Source organism: Megalobrama amblycephala, linkage group LG21 (assembly GCF_018812025.1).
Source record: "Megalobrama amblycephala isolate DHTTF-2021 linkage group LG21, ASM1881202v1, whole genome shotgun sequence".
In the NCBI taxonomy this organism is placed as follows: Eukaryota; Metazoa; Chordata; class Actinopteri; order Cypriniformes; family Xenocyprididae; genus Megalobrama; species Megalobrama amblycephala.
Window position 1 is genome coordinate 30,596,508 of NC_063064.1, and position 21,423 is coordinate 30,617,930.

The following is a 21,423-nucleotide window of genomic DNA, read 5'->3' on the forward strand; positions in this document are numbered from 1 at the left end:
GAATCCAAACAACAAAGATCTCGAAGCTGAAGTGGACGCCTTGCTGACATGAAAATACGTGTTTTAATTTCTATCATAGGGATTCCCAAACGTTTTTGTCTGTCAAACCTCTTGAGATTAAGCTATTTCAAAAGTTTTAACAACATGTTCACTGTTCTGATGTTCTGATATGCAGGTAAACAAATATAATATTTAGTAATTTTAGTAAGTGTTTTATTTTGATTATTTTAAATTATTTTTTTTAATCTCATATTTGTGTGATTTTTATTGTGATTATTTTAATTTTACATTATTTTATAATTAGTGAGTGTTTTATTTAATTTAATGGTTTATTTGTTACATTTTGATGATTTTTTTTTAATATTGTTATTTTTACATTATGATTTTATAAATATTTAGTGAGTTTCATTTTTTTATTATTTTTGTTAATTTTTGATTTTATTTAGATTATTTCTTTTTAATATTGTTATTTTTACATTGATTTTATAAATATTTAGTGATTTTTATTTTATTTATTTATTTTTGTTACATTTTGATGATTTTATTAAATATTGTTATTTTTACATTATGATTTTTTATAAATATTTAGTGAATTTTGTTTTATTAATTTATTTTTGTTACATTTTGATGATTTTATTTTGATTATTTTTAATATTGTTATTTTTACATTATGATTTTATAAATATTTAGTGAGTTTCATTTTTTTAATTATTTTTGTTACATTTTGATTTTATTTAGATTATTTCTTTTTAATATTGTTATTTTTACATTATGATTTTATAAATATTTAGTGATTTTTATTTTATTTATTTATTTTTGTTACATTTTGATGATTTTATTTTGATTATTTTTAATATTGTTATTTTTACATTATGATTTTATAAATATTTAGTGAGTTTCATTTTTTTAATTATTTTTGTTACATTTTGATTTTATTTAGATTATTTCTTTTTAATATTGTTATTTTTACATTATGATTTTATAAATATTTAGTGATTTTTATTTTATTTATTTATTTTTGTTACATTTTGTTGATTTTATTTTGATTATTTTTAATATTGTTATTTTTACATTATGATTTTATAAATATTTAGTGAGTTTCATTTTTTAAATTATTTTTGTTACATTTTGATTTTATTTAGATTATTTCTTTTTAATATTGTTATTTTTACATTATGATTTTATAAATATTTAGTGATTTTTATTTTATTAATTTATTTTTGTTACATTTTGATGATTTTATTTTGATTTTTTTTATATTGTTATTTTACATTATGATTTTATTAATATTTAGTGAGTTTCATTTTTTTATTTTTAATATTTTTGTTTGTCATCTTAAAATTAGTTTTATTTTAATTATTTTTATTTTTAAATGATTTATTTTTGTATTACATTTTTTATGATTTTTTTTAATTTCATTTTTGAATTTTATTTCACATTATGATTTTATAAATATTTAGTAAGTGTTTTAGAATTATTTATTTATTTCACTTTTACATTTTTATGGTTTAATTAACTATTAGCTTTGATCTATACAGCAAAAATATACTCAGATGTGGCTTTTATTTTGTTTGGATACTAAAACATAAAATGTAATGGAATAGTTAATTCATAAATGAATATTCTGTCATAATTTACTTGTAGAAGATCTTTAGCAGAATGTTCACACTGCTCTTTTACCATAAAAGCATATGGTGAGCTACAAAAACAAAATTAAAAGCATCATAAAAGACTATGTCCCAAGCCATATAATATTTCTGTGTAAGAAACAGACCAAAATTTAACTCATAAAACTTATGTTTTTTTGTAACTCTATAAACTTTCAAAAACTTAATCACAATATGTTATTTATTTCTCATTATGAAACACGTTTTGTTCATTATGATTGTGAAATCCTTTACGTTTCATATTTAGTTTTGCTGTATCCCAGCGGATATGAATCCTGCAGATGTTCGGGACCTTTGCCACGTGTTTCACGGCAGTGAAGGTCAACTGCGCACACATTCAGAAATCGGTTTATGACGGTTCACAGGGTTCAGAGGCCAGATCTTTCCAGGGAATTGAGTGGTTATGGTGCATGTGTTGACCACTGATCTGAGACATTTCTCCTGACTTCTTTCTTCAGATTTTGGGTGTTTTTTGAAAGACAAGGCTGATCCTGGATCAGTGGGTTGAGTTAAGCGCTACCTAGATGTTTTGGGACTGGGAAATCCATCGCCAGTGAGGAAGTTCACTGTCTGTTAAACACATGAAGCGTGATCTACATGTGCTCATCACACTTTACACACTCTCTGGAGAGCCTGATGTATGAAATAAGTCACAAATAGAACAGGATGATTTATTACGTATGTGTTTTTTGTTGAGTATCATAATTGATACATCAGGCTTTTATAGTGAGAATATGGAGGGAAAACACCTCTGTTTTATTCAGAGGACCAAACAATTTGATATTTATTTTGCAAGAAAGTGAGATGCAATTCTGATGCTTTTAATGTAAATCTTTATAACACTATAGCAGACTACTTGCATAAAATGCATATCATATCAGTCGACACTAAGGTTGCAAAGGGGCGGAAAATTTCCATAAAACTTTCCATGGGAAGTTAAGCTGGGGAATTTTGGAAATATTCCAAGTTAGAAACTTAATTTGAATTGATTGAAAATTAAAAAGAAATTCAACTGAATGTGCATTAAATCTGTCTGTTTTAACAAAGATTATGCTGCAAGATGTCCGACTACATTTAAGTTTCCTGTGCAATTTTGCTAAATTTCCAGTTTATTCCCATTAATTCCTGTTAAGTTTCCAACTTTAAAGTTCCCAGACTTTTGCAACCCTAGTTGTCACTCTATATCTGTACCAATAATATGTCTTAATAGGATGATATTGACCTATAAAGCTCCTTTCACAAGATGTAATATAAGTCTCTGGTGTCTCCAGAATGTGTCTGTGAAGTTTCATCTCAAAATACCCCACAGATCATTTATTATAGCAAAAATTTGCCCCTATTTGGGTGTGAGCAAAAACACGCCTTTTTTGTGTGTGTCCCTTTAAATGCAAATGAGCTGCTGCTCCCTTTCCAGAAGAGGGCGGAGCTTTAACAGCTCATGCTTCGGTTGCTCAACAACAACAAAGCTGGGGAATCTTCTCTAACATGGCCCCGCCCCCTTTGTTGAGTGTTCTCGGGGGCGGGGTTTATGTAAATTCTAGGGTTTGTGATGTCACTAACCCAGGAAGAAGCTCGTTGTAGTCCCAACCAGCCATTTGTTGTAGTCCTTAAACAGCGATTTCTGTTATATATCTCCCTTTGCATTGAACTTTGAGCATCGTATGTTGTTTATGCTCAAACAGCAACATTACACACTAACTAAAGTTAAAAAAGTCAAATCATAATCTCTTTAAAAAACATATATTTTGATTGAGAGATGAACACATAAACGTTCCTCAGAAGCCTGAAGATCATATTTGAGACTCACATTTGAACATGATTTTTGATGTACTGATAATGAAGTAAACCTGCTAAGGAAAGTACATGCTAATGAACATTTACTAGATCAAGCGAGCACCTCAACTGTGCTCTGTTTACGAAAATGAGCTGGTTGAGTTCCTCAGAGCGAATGTAATGGCATATGGGAGCGTTTTTGTGACAGAATGAGCTGGGAAGACAGGAAAGACATTAAGGGGAGCAGACTGAAGCCCTCCAGCATTTGACCCTTCATCAGATGTTCCCTCTCCGACTTGCCCATCCGGTTCCTCTTTAGGCTGAGAGTCGGATGTTTTAGGTACTTGATCAGTACCGATTCAGAGTTTTATGTAGTTGTTGAAAGTATTTATTATGTCGATGAAAGCAGGAGATCTGACAGTCTGTGCAAAGACTTGCATGATCAGTGTCACTCATTTGCTTTGCTTAGACATAGTGCAGGATGTTTGTAGCTGTCGTTGAGTTGCAGACGTGCCCTGAGATGACCATAATTACACAGATGAAGAAAGCTGATACCTGCTCATTAATGCCACATGATCACCTGAAGCTATAGGGCGGCAGTCGGAAATGCCGCCACACAAATGCATGAAACTCAATCTGGATCTGTTTGTTTTGATGTCAAGAAGACAAAAACATATAAAGTTTGTATGCAAGATCATATATCATGTTGCACCATGACTCTACCATGGTACTGGCACAGTAAACACAGACTCCTCAAGACAAACAAAAGTCTTTGCTGAGTCAGACATGAACCCACTAGAAAGTTGCATATAAAAGTGATTAATAACAACAGGACCTGATAGCAAACACAACGGTGATTGTCCTGGAAAATGACTCTTTTTGGAATATGAAATTGGAGACACATGTTAAGGAAATGAGAAACGTGTGTTCGAGCTCTGCTAAGCTAGGCTGTGGTCAGATTTGTCAAATCCAATGCAAAAAGGTGCTTGTTTCCTTTGTTTGGACATTGGGGGAAGAGAGTTCATCTGATTCTAGTGGTTCTGTCAAGGAGGAGATGTGAATTTGTTGAAATTTTTATTTGACATGATTTTTATTATAAATGTCATTTTAAAGAAATATATAAAATAATGAAATTTATAAAATATATTATTAGTTAATATATAACAATTAGATTACAATAACTTTATTTCATCATAAAAACAATAAATTGTGTGTGTATATATATATTGAGCACTTTTTGAAAGTAATTTGGAGCTTCAAAAAACAAACAAACAAACAAACAAACAAAAAATTATTGTATCGATTACATCATTATACCAGTAGGTCATGACAAGTGATTGTTAACAAAAAATTATTTGTAATTGAATCATTCATTTAAGAGATTCGTTCAAAAACGCTGTTCATTCAGTAATGAAACAAATGAAGTCTTTACGAGTGAGTCATTGAATCATTCGTTCAAGAAATTTGTTCAAAAACACTGTTCATCCCCTAATGAAACAAGCAAAGTTTTTACCAGCGAGTCATTGAATCATTCATTCAAAATATTTGTTCAAAAACGCTGTTCATTCAGTAATGAAACAAGCGAAGTTTTTACCAGCGAGTCATTGAATCATTCATTCAAAAGATTTGTTCAAAAACGCTGTTCATTCAGTAATGAAACAAGCAAAGTTTTTACCAGCGAGTCATTGAATCATTCATTCAAGAGATTTGTTCAAAAACACTGTTCATCCAGTAATGAAACAAGTGAAGTCTTTACTAATGAGTCATTGAATCATTCATTCAAGAGATTTGTTCAAAAACACTGTTCATCCAGTAATGAAACATGTGAAGTCTTTACTAGTGAGTCATTGAATCATTCATTCAAGAGATTTGTTCAGAAACGCTGTTCATCCCCTAATGAAACAAGCTAAGTTTTTACCAGTGAGTCATTGAATCATTCATTCAAGAGATTCATTCAAAAATGCTGTTCATCCAGTAATGAAACAAATGAAGTCTTTACGAGTGAGTCATTGAATCATTCATTCAAGAGATTTGTTCAGAAACACTGTTCCTCCCCTAAAGGAACAAGCGAAGTCATTACGAGTGAGTCATTGAATCATTCATTCAAGAGATTTGTTCAAAAACGCTGTTCATCCCCTAATGAAACAAGCGAAGTTTTTACCAACGAGTCATTGAATCATTCATTCAAAAGATTTGTTCAAAAACGCTTTTCATTCAGTAATGAAACAAGTGAAGTCTTTACTAGTGAGTCATTGAATCATTCATTCAAGAGATTCGTTCAAAAACGCTGTTCATCCAGTAATGAAACAAGTGAAGTCTTTACTAGTGAGACATTGAATCATTCATTCAAGAGATTTGTTTAGAAACACTGTTCGTCCCCTAAAGGAACAAGCGAAGTCATTACGAGCGAGTCATTGAATCATTCATTCAAGAGATTTGTTCAAAAATGCTGTTCATCCAGTAATGAAACAAGCGAAGTCTTTACTAGTGAGTCATTGAATCATTCATTAATTTTTTTAAATAATTCATTCAAATTAAACATTTTTATATAGACTGCAGCAATTAACATTTTGTCATAACCTCTAGTAAATTACATGTCATTTTGTTAAAGTTGTTTGTGAAAAAAAAACCCTTAGAATTTATCCAGAATTGTTCAGCTTTACTAAAGAGCTGTTTGGTTTTCAGTTAATATTCAGTTAATAAATCTTTCACAGTAAGACCAGTAGCATGTATTAAAGCAAACAGGGCGTATTTTGTAAAATAAAGACAATTTCGTCTTTTTCTTCCCCATCACAACATTTCAAATCAAGCCAGCGCTGATCTTGCTTTGTTCTTTCTTTTTTTATTCCAAGCAATTTGTTGTACAAACAGTGAGAAGTGGTCTGGGGGATTTGTTTGTTTTCTCAGCGCTGAGGAACAAGCCCCCCGAGAGCAGCTCTGCGTTCTCAGATCAGCGAGATCTGAAGCTCAATATCATAAGAGCATGTAAGACAAACACAATGATGGAGAGCGGCTGCTGCAGACTCTGACCCCTTTTAACTTTACAGCGTCCGCTCTCCTGCGCTGGATTTATCGCATAGGAGGAGACGTCTTCCTTCAGCCCACGAGGTCTCGACCACGCAACATCATTTGATTTCTTGCATTTGTGACGCCACATGCAGGCCTGGGAGTTTAGTTCATTTCAAGTTTATGCATGCAAAATGGATGTGCAAAAATATGTCTGGAGTTTTAGTAGGGCTGAATAATCAATCACTGTAAAATCGAAATTGCAGTATGGCTTAGTGTTGTAAAGGCTGTTATTACATGTGCTTTTCAGAGTGTAGCACAGCTTTGTGTTTATTTACATGCCCAAATCTACAAGCGCTGTGAGTTTGGATTGCTTATAATGTGCGTTAAAGAATGCAACATGTACACATGAATGTACACATGACTTTTAATGAGAAACGTTTGCAAATGTATTGCCAACAAAGGATATGCTTTAACCCTGCAGTAATGCACCAAAATAAAAGCTTGTTGTTTTTTTGTTGTTGTTTTTTTAACAGTTGAATATTAAGAAATTAAGACACACATATTAGTATGCAGTTTTGCAGTTGACTGTAAAATAAAATTATTATTAAATAATATAAAATGTTATTTTTCACAATTTTTTTATTCAATGGTGAAATAATTTTATATTAATCTAATATTTCTTACTTTAATATTTTATTTTATAATAATATGTCTAATATTATTAATATATTATATTATTATTATTATAAAAGTCAATAATAATAATATGTTTTTATTATTATATCAATAGTAATGATTATTATTATTAAATAAAATATTAAACAGAAATATTATTATATAATATATGTAATTAATATATAATAATAATAATAACAATAATAATGACAATAATAAATATTTGTTATCATTTACTCAAACAAAAAATAAACAAAGGAATATTACATTTTTATATATATATATACTATTATCAATAATTATTATTATAAAATATTAAACAGAAATATATAACAATAATAATAATAATAATAATGGCAATAATAAATAATTATTATTATTATTATTTACTCATTAATTACTAAATAATATATAATATATTATTAATCATAATCATAATAATAAAATAATTATTATAAAATATATATATATATATATATATATATATAATTTTTTTTTTATATATATATTTTATAATAATTATTATTATTTTATTATATAATGACAATAAGTATTTATTATTATTATTATTTGCTAATTAATTACACACACACACACACATCATGCAGCAAGTTGTACTCTCAGGTTACACTGAAGCGCTGTTGTGATATTTATTCTTGAAGTTTATTCGCATCATCTGGGCTCCATATGAGGCAGATCGTGTCTTGTAAATGGGTCCCAGTCTATTCTGATAAACCGGGGGAATTTGTAAAGCAAGCACAGAGATGCAGGTCACGTATAATCCTAACAAATGCCACTGGGTAATTTAGTAAATTCTCAGGATAAGGAGATTAGTTACACTAACCCCTCCACCCCCTTCCTGGTCCAAGACCAAAGAATAGCAGCAGTGTCCATCTGATTGATCATCGCTGGTCAGATATCCCATCATGCACTATCTCCCCTTCAGCAAATAGAAACTGATAGCATGCATGTTCATTTTCTATGCAAGGGCAAAATCCCAGAGGGCTGCATTTCCTCGGAGTCGGGTGGGAGAAGATTCAAGCAGTGAAGGATCAAACAAATAGCTGCCCTTTGAAAAAAGTCTGGTCTGCTGGCTTGTTTGCTGTTGTCTCCATATGGGTTACAGCTAATTGGGTTCTTAAGAAGAACCATCTACACTTGTAACATAGCTGGCAGTGTTCTCATTAAATTAGCTTCATGTGTGAGGTGAGATGCCAAACCAGGTACTTTTTAGGCCAGGAACACTCTGCTTTGATTATGTGTGTCGGGTCGGATTAGATTGTGTAACATTTCAGAACGGGACAGTGTGCTAACTAGCTGATGATTTATCACTGAATTAATACACTAAAAAATGTGTACACTTTTCACTCGTACATTGCTTGTAAATAACATTATGATGTGCATTGCAAGCATAATTCATTCTTTGATATACTTTTGTAATGCATGATATATATATATATATAGTCTTTAAGTAAAGTGTTATCAGTGTACAGTAAAATTTAACTAACTCGCTCTGGTGTCTTGACGAGAACTCAGTCTTTGTGAAAACATAAAAGGAAATCAATGCATAAAAGACAGAGCCCAGCTCTCATGCTCTCATGAAGTTTTTTCCTCGTTTCGGATGATATAATTACTGTTATTATTCAAATGGAAGGTGGAACACCTGGATGGGTCGGCCTTTGGTGTTCAACAGGAAACACGCACCCCTTCACCTGCCGCCGCTCTGTTCAGACACGCTCGTATCCCTGATCCCGCACAATAGCTAAATCTCATCCCCATAATGGCTTCTTCTGTCGCCCCGCCAGGTGCGTGTGTTTGACGAGAGGTGATAATAAGACCGTTCAAGCTGATCTTCATTCTTCTTGTTCATCAAACTCTTACTGTGGCAGTTGCATGAGACTTTTTTTGATATGCATTATGATGTTTAATGTATTAATACTGATTGAAATTAAATAAAGAAATTAATTCTTTTATTCAGCAAGGATGCATTACATTAATCAGAAGTGTCAGTGAGACATTTATGATGTTACAAAAGATATTTCAAATCAATGGTGTTTCTATTCATCAAAGAATACTGGAAAATAAAAACGAATCATAGTTTCCACAAAATATGAAGCAGCACAGCTGTTCTCAATGGAAGCTTGTTTCCGCTACTAAATAAAGAAATAAAAAGGTAATTGTGAGTTTTTGTCTCAATTCTGAGAAATTCAGAATTGCGAATTTATACCTGTCAATTCAGACTTCATAGTTTATATCACACAATTTTAACTTTATAACTCACAATTTTGACTATAACTCACAATTTTAACTTTATAACTCACAATTTTGACTTTATATCATGCAATTTTGACTATAACTCACAATTTTAACTTTATAACTAACAATTTTAACTTTATAACTTACAATTTTAACTTTATAACTTACAATTTTGACTGTAACTCACAATTTTAACTTTATAACTTACAATTTTAACTTTATAACTTACAATTTTGACTTTATAACTCACAATTTTGACTTTATAACTCACAATTTTAACTTTAACTTACAATTTTGACTTTATAACTTAAAATTTTAACTTTATAACATAATTTTAACTTTATAACTTACAATTTTGACTTTATAACACAATTTTAACTTTATAACTAACAATTTTAACTTTATAACTTACAATTTTAACTTTATAACTTACAATTTTGACTATAACTCACAATTTTAACTTTATAACTAACAATTTTAACTTTATAACTTACAATTTTAACTTTATAACTTACAATTTTGACTTTATAACTTACAATTTTAACTTTATAACACAATTTTAACTTTATAACTTACAATTTTGACTATAACTCACAATTTTAACTTTATAACTTACAACTTTAACTTTATAACTCACAATTTTAACTTTATAACTTACAATTTTAACTTTATAACTTACAATTTTAACTTTATAACTCACAATTTTAACTTTATAACTTACAATTTTAACTTTATAACTTACAATTTTGACTATAACTCACAATTTTAACTTTATAACTTACAATTTTGACTTTATAACTTACAATTTTAACTTTATAACACAATTTTAACTTTATAACTCACAATTTTGACTATAACTTACAATTTTAACTTTATAACTTACAATTTTGACTATAACTCACAATTTTAACTTTATAACTTACAATTTTGACTTTATAACTTACAATTTTAACTTTATAACACAATTTTAACTTTATAACTCACAATTTTGACTTTATATCTCGCAATTCTGACTTTATAACTTGCAATTGCGACTATATCACACAATTTTGACTATAACTCACAATTTTAACTTTATAACTTACAATTTTAACTTTATAACTCACAATTTTAACTTTATAACTTACAATTTTAACTTTATAACTCACAATTTTAACTTTATAACTTACAATTTTAACTTTATAACTTACAATTTTGACTATAACTCACAATTTTAACTTTATAACTTACAATTTTGACTTTATAACTTACAATTTTAACTTTATAACACAATTTTAACTTTATAACTCACAATTTTGACTTTATATCTCGCAATTCTGACTTTATAACTTGCAATTGCGACTTTATATCACACAATTTTGACTATAACTCGCAATTCTGACTTTATAACTCGCAATTGTCAGTTTATATTATGCAATTCTGACTTTATAACTTGCAATTGTAAGTTTATATCACAATTTTAATTTTATAACTCGCAATTCTGACTTTATATCACTCAATTGTGAGGAAAAAAGTCAGTCTTAAGATAAAAAGTCGCACTTACCTTTATTTTTTTTATTTAGTGGCGGAAACAAGCTTCCATAGTTTTCAACTGATAACTATGTTTCTTGAGCATCAAATCAGCATATTAGAATGATTTCTGAAGGATCATGTGACAATGAAGATTGGAGTAATGATGCTCAGCTTTGATCACAGGAATAAATTACATTTTGCAATATATATTCACATAGAAAACAGATATTTTAAACCGTAAAAATATTTCACCTTTTAATTTATTTTTGATCAAATAAATGCAGTTTTGTTGAGCATAAGAGACTTTTTTTCAAAAACATTAAAAGATTTTACCGACCCCAAATTTTCATATACCGTGGTATTTGCATAGCACTCCAAGGTATATCATGATAATACTGACTAAAAACGTGTTACTGACATGGTACTTTATTTTGTTGTGTTGGGCTGCAAAATCACCTTTCAAAGGTTATCTATGGTTAACCATAGTGCATGATTAGTAAAACATTGCATTATAATACATGTCCAGGAATCATAGTAACACATGCAAAATCAAGTTTTACCATGGTATTTGTTTGTAATAGTAGATTGGTCTTGACTCGGGTCATTGTGTGTTCTCTTAATTTCCACGGTGCATTTAACAACCCCGGTCATTAAACAAAAGGCACACAGTCTTCCCTCTTTTACAATCACTTAATAAGGCCTAATAAAGCGTGGGGACCCTTGTTTGACCGGGGTCTGACCTCCTTGTTTTACCTCACGGGCAACATTTCTGCTCATTTGCCACATGGGATGCAGCAGGTTTATGGGCCCCCGTAGCAGCACCCCCAGCCCAAACTGTCCATTTGAAGTTTTAGGATGCCAAATGACTGCTGGGGCTATTAGCACAACGAAGGCCGAGACGTCAGAGCGACTGCGGAAGGTCTTCAAGCCCCGGCTCCTCTCAGCGGGACCAACGGCCCACAGGTACAAGGGGAAGGAGAGGAGGAGGGTGTGCTGCTGCGTGTTGAGGAAGGTCGTAAAAGGGTGTCGGGGAGAGTGTGACAGACTTGTTAGGAGGCATTGTGCCCTTCCTCCATCACAAACACTCAGAGAGAGGGAAAACTAGACCCGGAAGATGTGCAATTAAACTCAAGGAAATTTTGCATGTCATTATAACTTTTAATGTTTAAATAACTTATACTTTAAGTTTCTGAAAACTTCTTGCACTAATAACTGTATTAATAGTGTGTATATAAAGCTGTCAATTTAACACGTTAGTTAATTAGTTAAGGGAAAAAATAATGCATTAAAATTATGAACGCATTTAATGCACTTGCACCAGACCTACGTAGTTCATCTTACATTTCATAGTTGACTGGTGACGAACATGAAGCAGGGCAACAACTCACTGCATGATGGAGCCTATAATGCGGTTAGAATGACCCTAAAATTCAAGATATCAGGGCAAAAATGCCCCTGTATGAGTTTTTCTCTCATATTTATAGCATGATATAGTTAAGCAATATCACACGAGTGCTGTTTTTGTCCCAAATAGCACAAGTTAACTGTCAACAAGTCAATATTGTTATATTTTAGACACAATATTGTCTGCTTTTTCTCAATTTGACAATCAAAATATTACCAGATATAAAGCCAGAGCAGAACTGTTGTGCATCTCTGAGCAACACACAGCGGTGATTCGTTTCTAAATGAATCCGCATTTTGAGCGAATCAATCGGGTGAATCAGTGATTCAATAGCCCATTCTTGAATGAATCAGCTGTTTGAATGAATCGAATGAGTGAATGACTCAATGACTTACTCATTTAGACAATTACTGCCACCTACAGGCAGTTTTAGTTTCTTATTTAGAGTATCATTTCATTAAAAAAATATTTTTTTAACTAAAAGAAATCTGTCATTTACTCACACCCCTATGGCTGTTGAAACCTAAACGTTTGTGTATTGAATTCTATGTTGAATCAAATAAAATATTTTTTTCTGTAATGTCTATTTCTCATTTAACACAATAATGACTTTATCTTTTGGGGGTAATTTCTTGCCAAATTTGATGTGTGATTAATTTGCGATTAATTGATCACCACATCGTGTAATTAATTAGATTAAAATTTTAATCGCTTGACAGCCATCAATTCTATGCAAATTCCCACTCACAACTCTAAATGATGTTCTTTTCTCTAGATATGACTCCATACCAGGATATACTTGATTTTTTTTCCACCTATTTTATTATTTGACAGGCAAAAAATGTAAGTCTGACCATTTTTCTATAGTTCGAACAGCATGGTTCTAGGGAAAGTGTATACCTTAAATGTGCAATGTGAGATGCTTTGGATAAAATGCATGACAATGAAAACTAATAAAATGCACGTCTAGGGTCACATGCACTGGTTTAAATGGTTTGTTCAAATCTGAACATTATTTATAGTGATGCATGCTTTGACTGTATTGCTGGAGATGGTATTTTTTTTGAGCTATGCTCTTTAGAAAGAGATGAAGTGTCCGCCGTGGCTCTGAGAGGTGTGAGTCTGTGGTCAGAATCGCTCGTCTGATTATCTGCAGGTGTGTAACAGTCGCGGCAGCAGCTGTCTGTGTGTCCGCCGTGACCCTCAGGACCCCGCTGGGCCCGCGGTGTTAAAACAACCCCAGGACAGCATGGCAGGAGCCATTAGTGCAGCTCTAGAGCTGCTGACTTTCTCACTTTATTCTGGTGCTAAATGAGGAATCAGTCAGTCACCTCCTCCTTCTGCAGGCAGTAAATGCTTTTTTTGCTACCTAAAATCTCTGGCTTTAAAAGCGAGGCCAAGGGCTATGAGCCAAATTAGTTTGTGCTTTCATTCCCCTCAGTTCATTAACTGCAGCGCTAAACCTTCACAAGAGTTTTCCCAGTAAAAGCCCCGGATGTTTTTCTGCAAATGCTCCTGGACATTGTGAGCAGGATCTGCAAATTCGACTAGGGTTTTCATATGATATTGTGAAGGAAAATGCTTGTTTTCATTTGCAAAACTGAAGTGTAATATGTAGTTTTTGGGGTTTGTTTGAATCAATAACACTAAATATAATCCTTAGAAAATAGATTTTTGATTGTTTTAAATTAGCTTTTATTTTTATGTATATTTTTTTTTTTTTTTTTTTTTTTTTTTTAAATAATTATTTATTTAGCTGTCATTTTTAGGTGCAGTTCTTTTTTTTTTTTTTTATAATTTTCATTAATTTTCAGTTAGTAATTTTCGTGCTTCAATTTAGTTGCCAAAGACACATTTCTAATTTTGTTTAGTTTAAGTTTTAAGTTTTATTATATATATATATATATATATATATATATATATATATATATATATATATATATATATATATATATATATATATATATATATATATATATATATATATATATGCTTGTATGTATTCTCTTATTATTTTTATCTATTGATTTTTTTTTTTTTCTTTTTTTTTTTTTCTCCATCTTGTCTGTCTGTTTCTGTTTTTGTTTTCTTTATTATTTTTTCTTTTATTTTTTTAGTTGATTTTATTTTATTTGGTTAATTTTTAGCCATTTTGTTTTGTGCGCTTGTCATTTTGATTAGTTTTTTTTTTTAAATATTGCTTTTAGGATTCGTTTTTATTTTTATTTTAGTTTTTGTTTTATTTTTTAGTTTAGTTTTACTTTATTTGGTTATTTTTTAGCCATTTTGTTATGTGCGCTTGTCATTTTGATTTTTTTTTTTTTTTTTAAATATTGCTTTTAGGATTCATTTTTATTTTATTTTTGTTTTATTTTTTTAGTTTAGTTTTATTTTATTTGGTTAATTTTTAGCCATTTTGTTATGTGCGCTTGTCATTTTGATAGTTTTTTTTTTTTTTTTAATATTGCTTTTAGGATTCATTTTTGTTTTTATTTTAGTTTTTGTTTTATTTTTTAGTTTAGTTTTAGTTATTTGTTTCCAGTTTGTAATTTTAGTCTTAGTTGCCAAAGCCAAATTTCTAATTTTGTTTAGTAAGTTTTTGACATTTATATTTTATTCCAGCTTTATTTCAAACAACAAACATGTTTTTTAATAGTTTATTTTGTGCTATAATAACCCCGGTCTGTTTGTCTGTACTTATACATCTGGTCCAGGTATGAGGTCAGCGAGACTCCCGGGTCAAGAGGTCACGCCCTCATCAGTATACATCCTGTGGAAATGGGGCAGAGGATGTCATTAAGACAGATTAGTCCAAGTCTTGAGCATATGTTGAGTAGTTTACTCACACCGTTTTACTAGCAGCTCACTGATGGTTTTGCATTAACAAGTGCTTTAGGTTGTTTGCTGGATTACTTTTAGTCCTCAGATCTGCTCACATTCCATTTCAGCAGTTTCCCACAAATAATTCATGCAAAACAGCAAGTCTCCAGTTTCACATGCTGCATAGCTGCATAATTTATTCTAATGTAAGCAAAATATCATTGACATTTACTGGATTGGCAGCAGAGAAGCACTTTCGAAATTGTTTTTGACATGCACAAGTTGTCTGTCATGTTTATCTTTGGTTATGTGATTGTTGGGGTTTTCAGTAGAGCGTTTAAGAAAAACTATGGATGATTTATGTGTGGAGAAAGAAATTATACGGGGAGTAGAGATGCTCCAACCCGGGATAAAAACAGATCAGCACTGAAACTCACATTCCCAGAGTGAATCAAACAGGTGCATGCTGATCCAACTTTTGAGATTGATTTGTTTTGTTTTGAAAGTGCTTTTCAAATTTCACAACTTTATAAAGGAACGGCAAGTAACACGTTGAATTAAACATGACATTTTAAAGCAGACAGATTGAAATAGTATAATAATCTTTGAATCTTGTTTTTACATTTCCATGAAATATGCCAAAAATGTGCAATTGTGTGTAAAATGTCAAAATTTTACTTTGGGATCCAAATATAAATGATGTAAAGTATAAATTTTGTGCCCCATATAGTCTTAATAGTCAAAATATGTATGGAGATCCTTACTGAAGATCTTAATTTTAAACATAAACATTAGGCAATAATAATCATGTGATCATTGATGTGCTTTGTTAAACAGTAAAGGACAGCAGACCTAGCCGTATCTCATTATTGAGGTTTTGTTAACTCTGGGTGGGAGTGAATTGTGTCTCGTCCCGCCATGTCAAACAACTTCCTCTATCCCAGATAACACGAGGAAGACGATAAGATCTGTGATACACACACAAGAACAAGGCCTCTTTAGTGTCACTCCACGTCTGCGAACACTCTTCTTCACCCTGTGACATTTCTCTTGAAATATGTCTTTATTTGATAATCCCTATTTTATGGATCTTCCTTTTTTGTTTTTACACATCCGCCCCGATCAGGCATGCTGATTACAGAGCTCACGAGTCTCGTGCGGCGGCTGTCTGGTTCTGTCACGCAAGCGTTTTTGTTTTGACTTCTTTTTTTTATGCACCTTAAAGCACTGATCTGGAGTCAGCCGTAACCGCTCATTATCTCACCTGAGTTCAGCGTGTGGCTGTTTCTGGGTCAGCGAATGCCATATTGTGTTTAAAGGGTTATATTTGTCTTTTGGCACCGATCGCTGTGTTGTTGAGTGCCAGGAGTCTGATAATTGTGGGATTGTGTGCTGCGGCTGTCACCACATGAAGTGCTGCTGGTTTTGAAAGCTCGAGCTCACATTCCTGTTACACAAGTTGCTGTTTGTCTCTCAGACGGCCCTAATGCTGCCATTACAGTGAACTTCAGATGTTGAATTCATGTAAATTGGAAGTGATGGCTGTGTAATAAAACATTTTCCTCTTTCTCTGCAGGGAACGCAGTCCTCCAGCGGCGATGAGAGCGGTCGCAAACTCGCAGTCACGTTTCGAAATGACAGTAAGACATTTTATAGTCAGACCTCTCTCTAACTGTGCAGTAAATGTATGGATCTAATGAACGTAAGTCACGTTTTAACCCAAAATCAACAGATTTTGCACAAAGAAAATATTTTGGCACCTTAAAAACACTGTGATATTAATATTAAATTCTCATTATTGTAATGCATCTGGACATTTTTCTTGTAGTTTTTTTTATTGCATCACAAATCAAAGTCTTGCATATGTTATTTAAAAAAGAAAAGAAAAAAAATTATATGCATAAAATTATTTATTTTTATTTAAATCGGCATAAATACCAATAAAACTACATTGATGCATCAATACTTTATAATTTAAAAATATATCATTAATTATTTTGCATTATGGTAATGACAGTCATTTGGGAAAATTATGCACATTATTTTTATTTTATCAAAAATAATTTTTATTTAAATCAGTGTAAATTTAAATAATCAAAAACAGATTGATGCATCAGTATTATGCATCTGTACATATTCCTTTTCATTTTTTCATTGAATCACAAATCAAACTCTTGCATATATTATTAAAAAAGAAAAAAAAATTATATGCATAAAATTATTTATTTTTATTTAAATCGGCATAAATATCAATAAAACTACACTGATGCATCAGTACTTTATAATTTAAAAATATATCATTAATTATTTTGCATTATGGTAAAAACAGTCGTTTGGGAAAATTATGCACATTTTTATTTTATCAAAAATAATTTTTATTTAAATCAGTGTACATTTAAATAATCAAAAACAGATTGATGCATCAGTATTATGCATCTGTACATATTCCTTTTCATTTTTTCATTGAATCACAAATCAAACTCTTGCATATATTATTAAAAAAGAAAAAAAAATGATATGCATAAAATTATTTATTTTTATTTAAATCGGCATAAATACCAATAAAACTACATTGATGCATCAATACTTTATAATTTAAAAATATATCATTAATTATTTTGCATTATGGTAATGACAGTCATTTGGGAAAATTATGCACATTTTTATTTTATCAAAAATAATTTTTATTTAAATCAGTGTACATTTAAATAATCAAAAACAGATTGATGCATCAGTATTATGCATCTGTACATATTCCTTTTCATTTTTTCATTGAATCACAAATCAAACTCTTGCATATATTATTAAAAAAGAAAAATAAATATGCATAAAATTATTTATTTTTATTTAAATCAGCATAAATATCAATAAAACTACATTGATGCATCAATACTTTATAATTTAAAAATATATCATTAATTATTTTGCATTATGGTAAAAACAGTCTTTTGGGAAAATTATGCACATTTTTATTTTATCAAAAATAATTTTTATTTAAATCAGTGTACATTTAAATAATCAAAAACAGATTGATGCATCAGTATTATGCATCTGTACATATTCCTTTTCATTTTTTCATTGAATCACAAATCAAACTCTTGCATATATTATTAAAAAAGAAAAAAAAATGATATGCATAAAATTATTTATTTTTATTTAAATCAGCATAAATATCAATAAAACTACATTGATGCATCAATACTTTATAATTTAAAAATATATCATTAATTATTTTGCATTATGGTAATGACAGTCATTTGGGAAAATTATGCACATTATTTTTATTTTATCAAAAATAATTTTTATTTAAATCAGTGTACATTTAAATAATCAAAAACAGATTGATGCATCAGTATTATGCATCTGTACATATTCCTTTTCATTTTTTCATTGAATCACAAATCAAACTCTTGCATATATTATTAAAAAAGAAAAAAAAATGATATGCATAAAATTATTTATTTTTATTTAAATCAGCATAAATATCAATAAAACTACATTGATGCATCAATACTTAATAATTTAAAAATATATCATTAATTATTTTGCATTATGGTAATGACAGTCATTTGGGAAAATTATGCACATTATTTTTATTTTATCAAAAATAATTTTTATTTAAATCAGTGTAAATTTAAATAATCAAAAACAGATTGATGCATCAGTATTATGCATCTGTACATATTCCTTTTCATTTTTTCATTGAATCACAAATCAAACTCTTGCATATATTATTAAAAAAGAAAAAAAAATTATATGCATAAAATTATTTACATTTAAATCAGCATAAATTGCAAAAAAGCAGATACTACATTGATGCATCAATACTTTGCAATTTAAAAATACGTCATTAATTATTTTGCATTATCGCAATGAGTTGTTTGGAAAAATTAGCAAATAATTTTTACTTTTACAAAAAAAATTGTTTTATTTAAATCAGTGTAAATTTAAATAAACAAAACACAATGATGCAACAATATTTTCAATTTAAATAAATTACTATTATTATATATATTTTTTTGCATTATGATAATTAGAATACTTTTAACTCTTTAACTCTTTCCCCGCCAACATTTAAAAAAAAAAAAAAAAGAAATTTGCCAGCCATCACCAGCATTTTTGATAATTTTTTACAAAAATGTAATGTTTTTTTATTCTAGCTTCATACATTCTATTTTTATCAACACTTGAATGTTGGTAAGTTTCATAAAAAAAGCAACATTTTGAACAAAAATCTGAGAAAATTAGACTACAATGTGCATAAGCGGTGCTTATATCACTTGTTTCTGCTCCATTTTTTGCCTTTGTTTTGATCTGGAGATTCTTTCAGAAGATGCATAATAGCGCCCCCTAACGTATAATAGTGAAAACACGGAAATCCAATAAATTCTGTTAGTTGCATGGAAGAATAGTCTCATAAATTACGGAAAATTACATAAATGATGGGGATAGAGTTAAGAATATTATAACAAATATTTTTATTTAAATCAGTGTAAATTAAAATAAACATAAAAAAAGGCAGTACACATAAATTGCGTTATGATAATAAGAATTGGGTGCTTAATTGTCATTATAATAATGTCACAATAAAAAAAAATGGATATAAGTCCTAAATATAAGCTTCACAAAATATATTTCAATATAGATTTCAACCAATGGTGTGAGTTTTGGGGCGGAACTATTTTGTTTGCCAACCAATAGAAGATGGGGAGGGGCAACCTGTTAGAAAACAGTCATTATTGTTCTGTTTGGTGACGCTAGTGACACTTTGCCTTTCAAGCAAAATATAATATAATGTGTTTTTTGTGGTGAAATATGACATGTTTTGTGTTAGATTCACTTTAATTGATTCTCTTTGCTTGGCTTAATATAGTATTTGTTCTCTTGTTAATGCCTAACGTTGTTTCAGTCAAGCTCCCCTGAGCTCTTGTCCGCCCCTTAAGCGAGGAAAAGTCAAGTTTCTCATCCTGTAGCTAATCCTGATTTTTCAGGCATTCAATCCCCATTATGCGTGACTACGAACGGGAACGGGCCTCGGCTCCAAGCCATTCTCATTAGCATCATAATAAGGCTTGCGTAAGAAAGAGCGGTGGGGTGTGAGGGACACAAGCGACTGCTCCTCTTCCTATACCTGCTTATCTGTAGTCGCTGAGGAGAAAGAAAGAAGTGAAAGAAAGAAAGAAGGAAGGAAGGAAGGGGGTGGGGAAATAGTGTCTCCTTGCATGGCTGCATATTTTCTCTCGGAGCTTGCCAAAGAATCTCACCGATGTTCTCACAGGGAAACACTGTCTGTCTTTCTATTTCACTCTCTCTCTCTTTATCCCAATTAGACTGTTCTCTCAACTGGAATCCGCTGGGGAAACACGCCATCCATGAAGTGAACAACATCACCTACAGTCACTTGTCATGTGACAGCCAGGCGGCCGTGGTGGTCCACTGGATGGCCAGTCCTCTCGGTAGGTTTCCTCTCAGTAGTGTCGGAGAAACTACTCTGAAATGCCCGACATGTCAACTTCTGTCCCAGTGGATTGAGTTTGGGGGCAGGACGACCTGTTAGTAAATAAAGAATGGGCTGTTTTGCAAAAGTAGTTAACAATGCTGGTTAACAAATGAAATCAAAATCGATAGTGCATATTACTAGTCTTGTGGTGAAAAGTTTATCCGTGCAAGTTAATACACAGAAAAATATAGTTTAATCTTTAATCAAAATCTGAAAAGTTACTTCCGGTCTGGAATGGCGTTCCTTCTCTGATGACGTCAGTTTGGGTTGAAAGCGCTTAAACCACTCCTGCAACCGTTAGTCTGCTGTGAGCGAGAGATGGAGAGGAGGAGCGCTGAAGGAAAACTCTGCCCTCTATTCAATATTCTGTTTCACTTTGAAATACGTCACAACACTGGAGAAAAGTCGTTTGCAACTTCTGGTTCACGGGGACTTTAAAGTACTGATTAAATAATTTGTCTAAAAAAAGTCATAGCTGTGTTTATCTGATGCAAAACAATCACAAAGAGGTTCTTATTTAGGGTGATGTCAGTCTTTTTTATCAGACAAATTTACATAACATGCAACCTTTTTTATATCAGTTGTGTAATTGATAATAATGTATACACACACACACGTGTATTTACATATTAATATGCTATATATATACTATGTGTATGTATGTGTGTGTGTGTGTACAGTACAGTCCAAAAGTTTGGAACCACTAAGATTTTTAATGTTTTTAAAAGAAGTTTCGTCTGCTCACCAAGGCTACATTTATTTAATTAAAAATACAGTAAAAACAGTAATATTGTGAAATATTATTA

At 30.7% G+C, this 21,423-nt stretch overlaps 1 protein-coding gene across 1 annotated transcript in view; it reads left to right on the forward strand.

The window, feature by feature from the left end:
• The window catches only part of il17rd (interleukin 17 receptor D), a 55,370-nt gene that overhangs the window by 13,611 nt on the left and 20,336 nt on the right, over positions 1 to 21,423 (forward strand). Inside the window, exons 2-3 of the mRNA XM_048172624.1 lie at positions 16,694 to 16,757; positions 20,448 to 20,573. Coding sequence (XP_048028581.1) covers positions 16,694 to 16,757; positions 20,448 to 20,573 — 190 coding nt within the window. The remainder of the gene's footprint in view (positions 1 to 16,693; positions 16,758 to 20,447; positions 20,574 to 21,423) is intronic.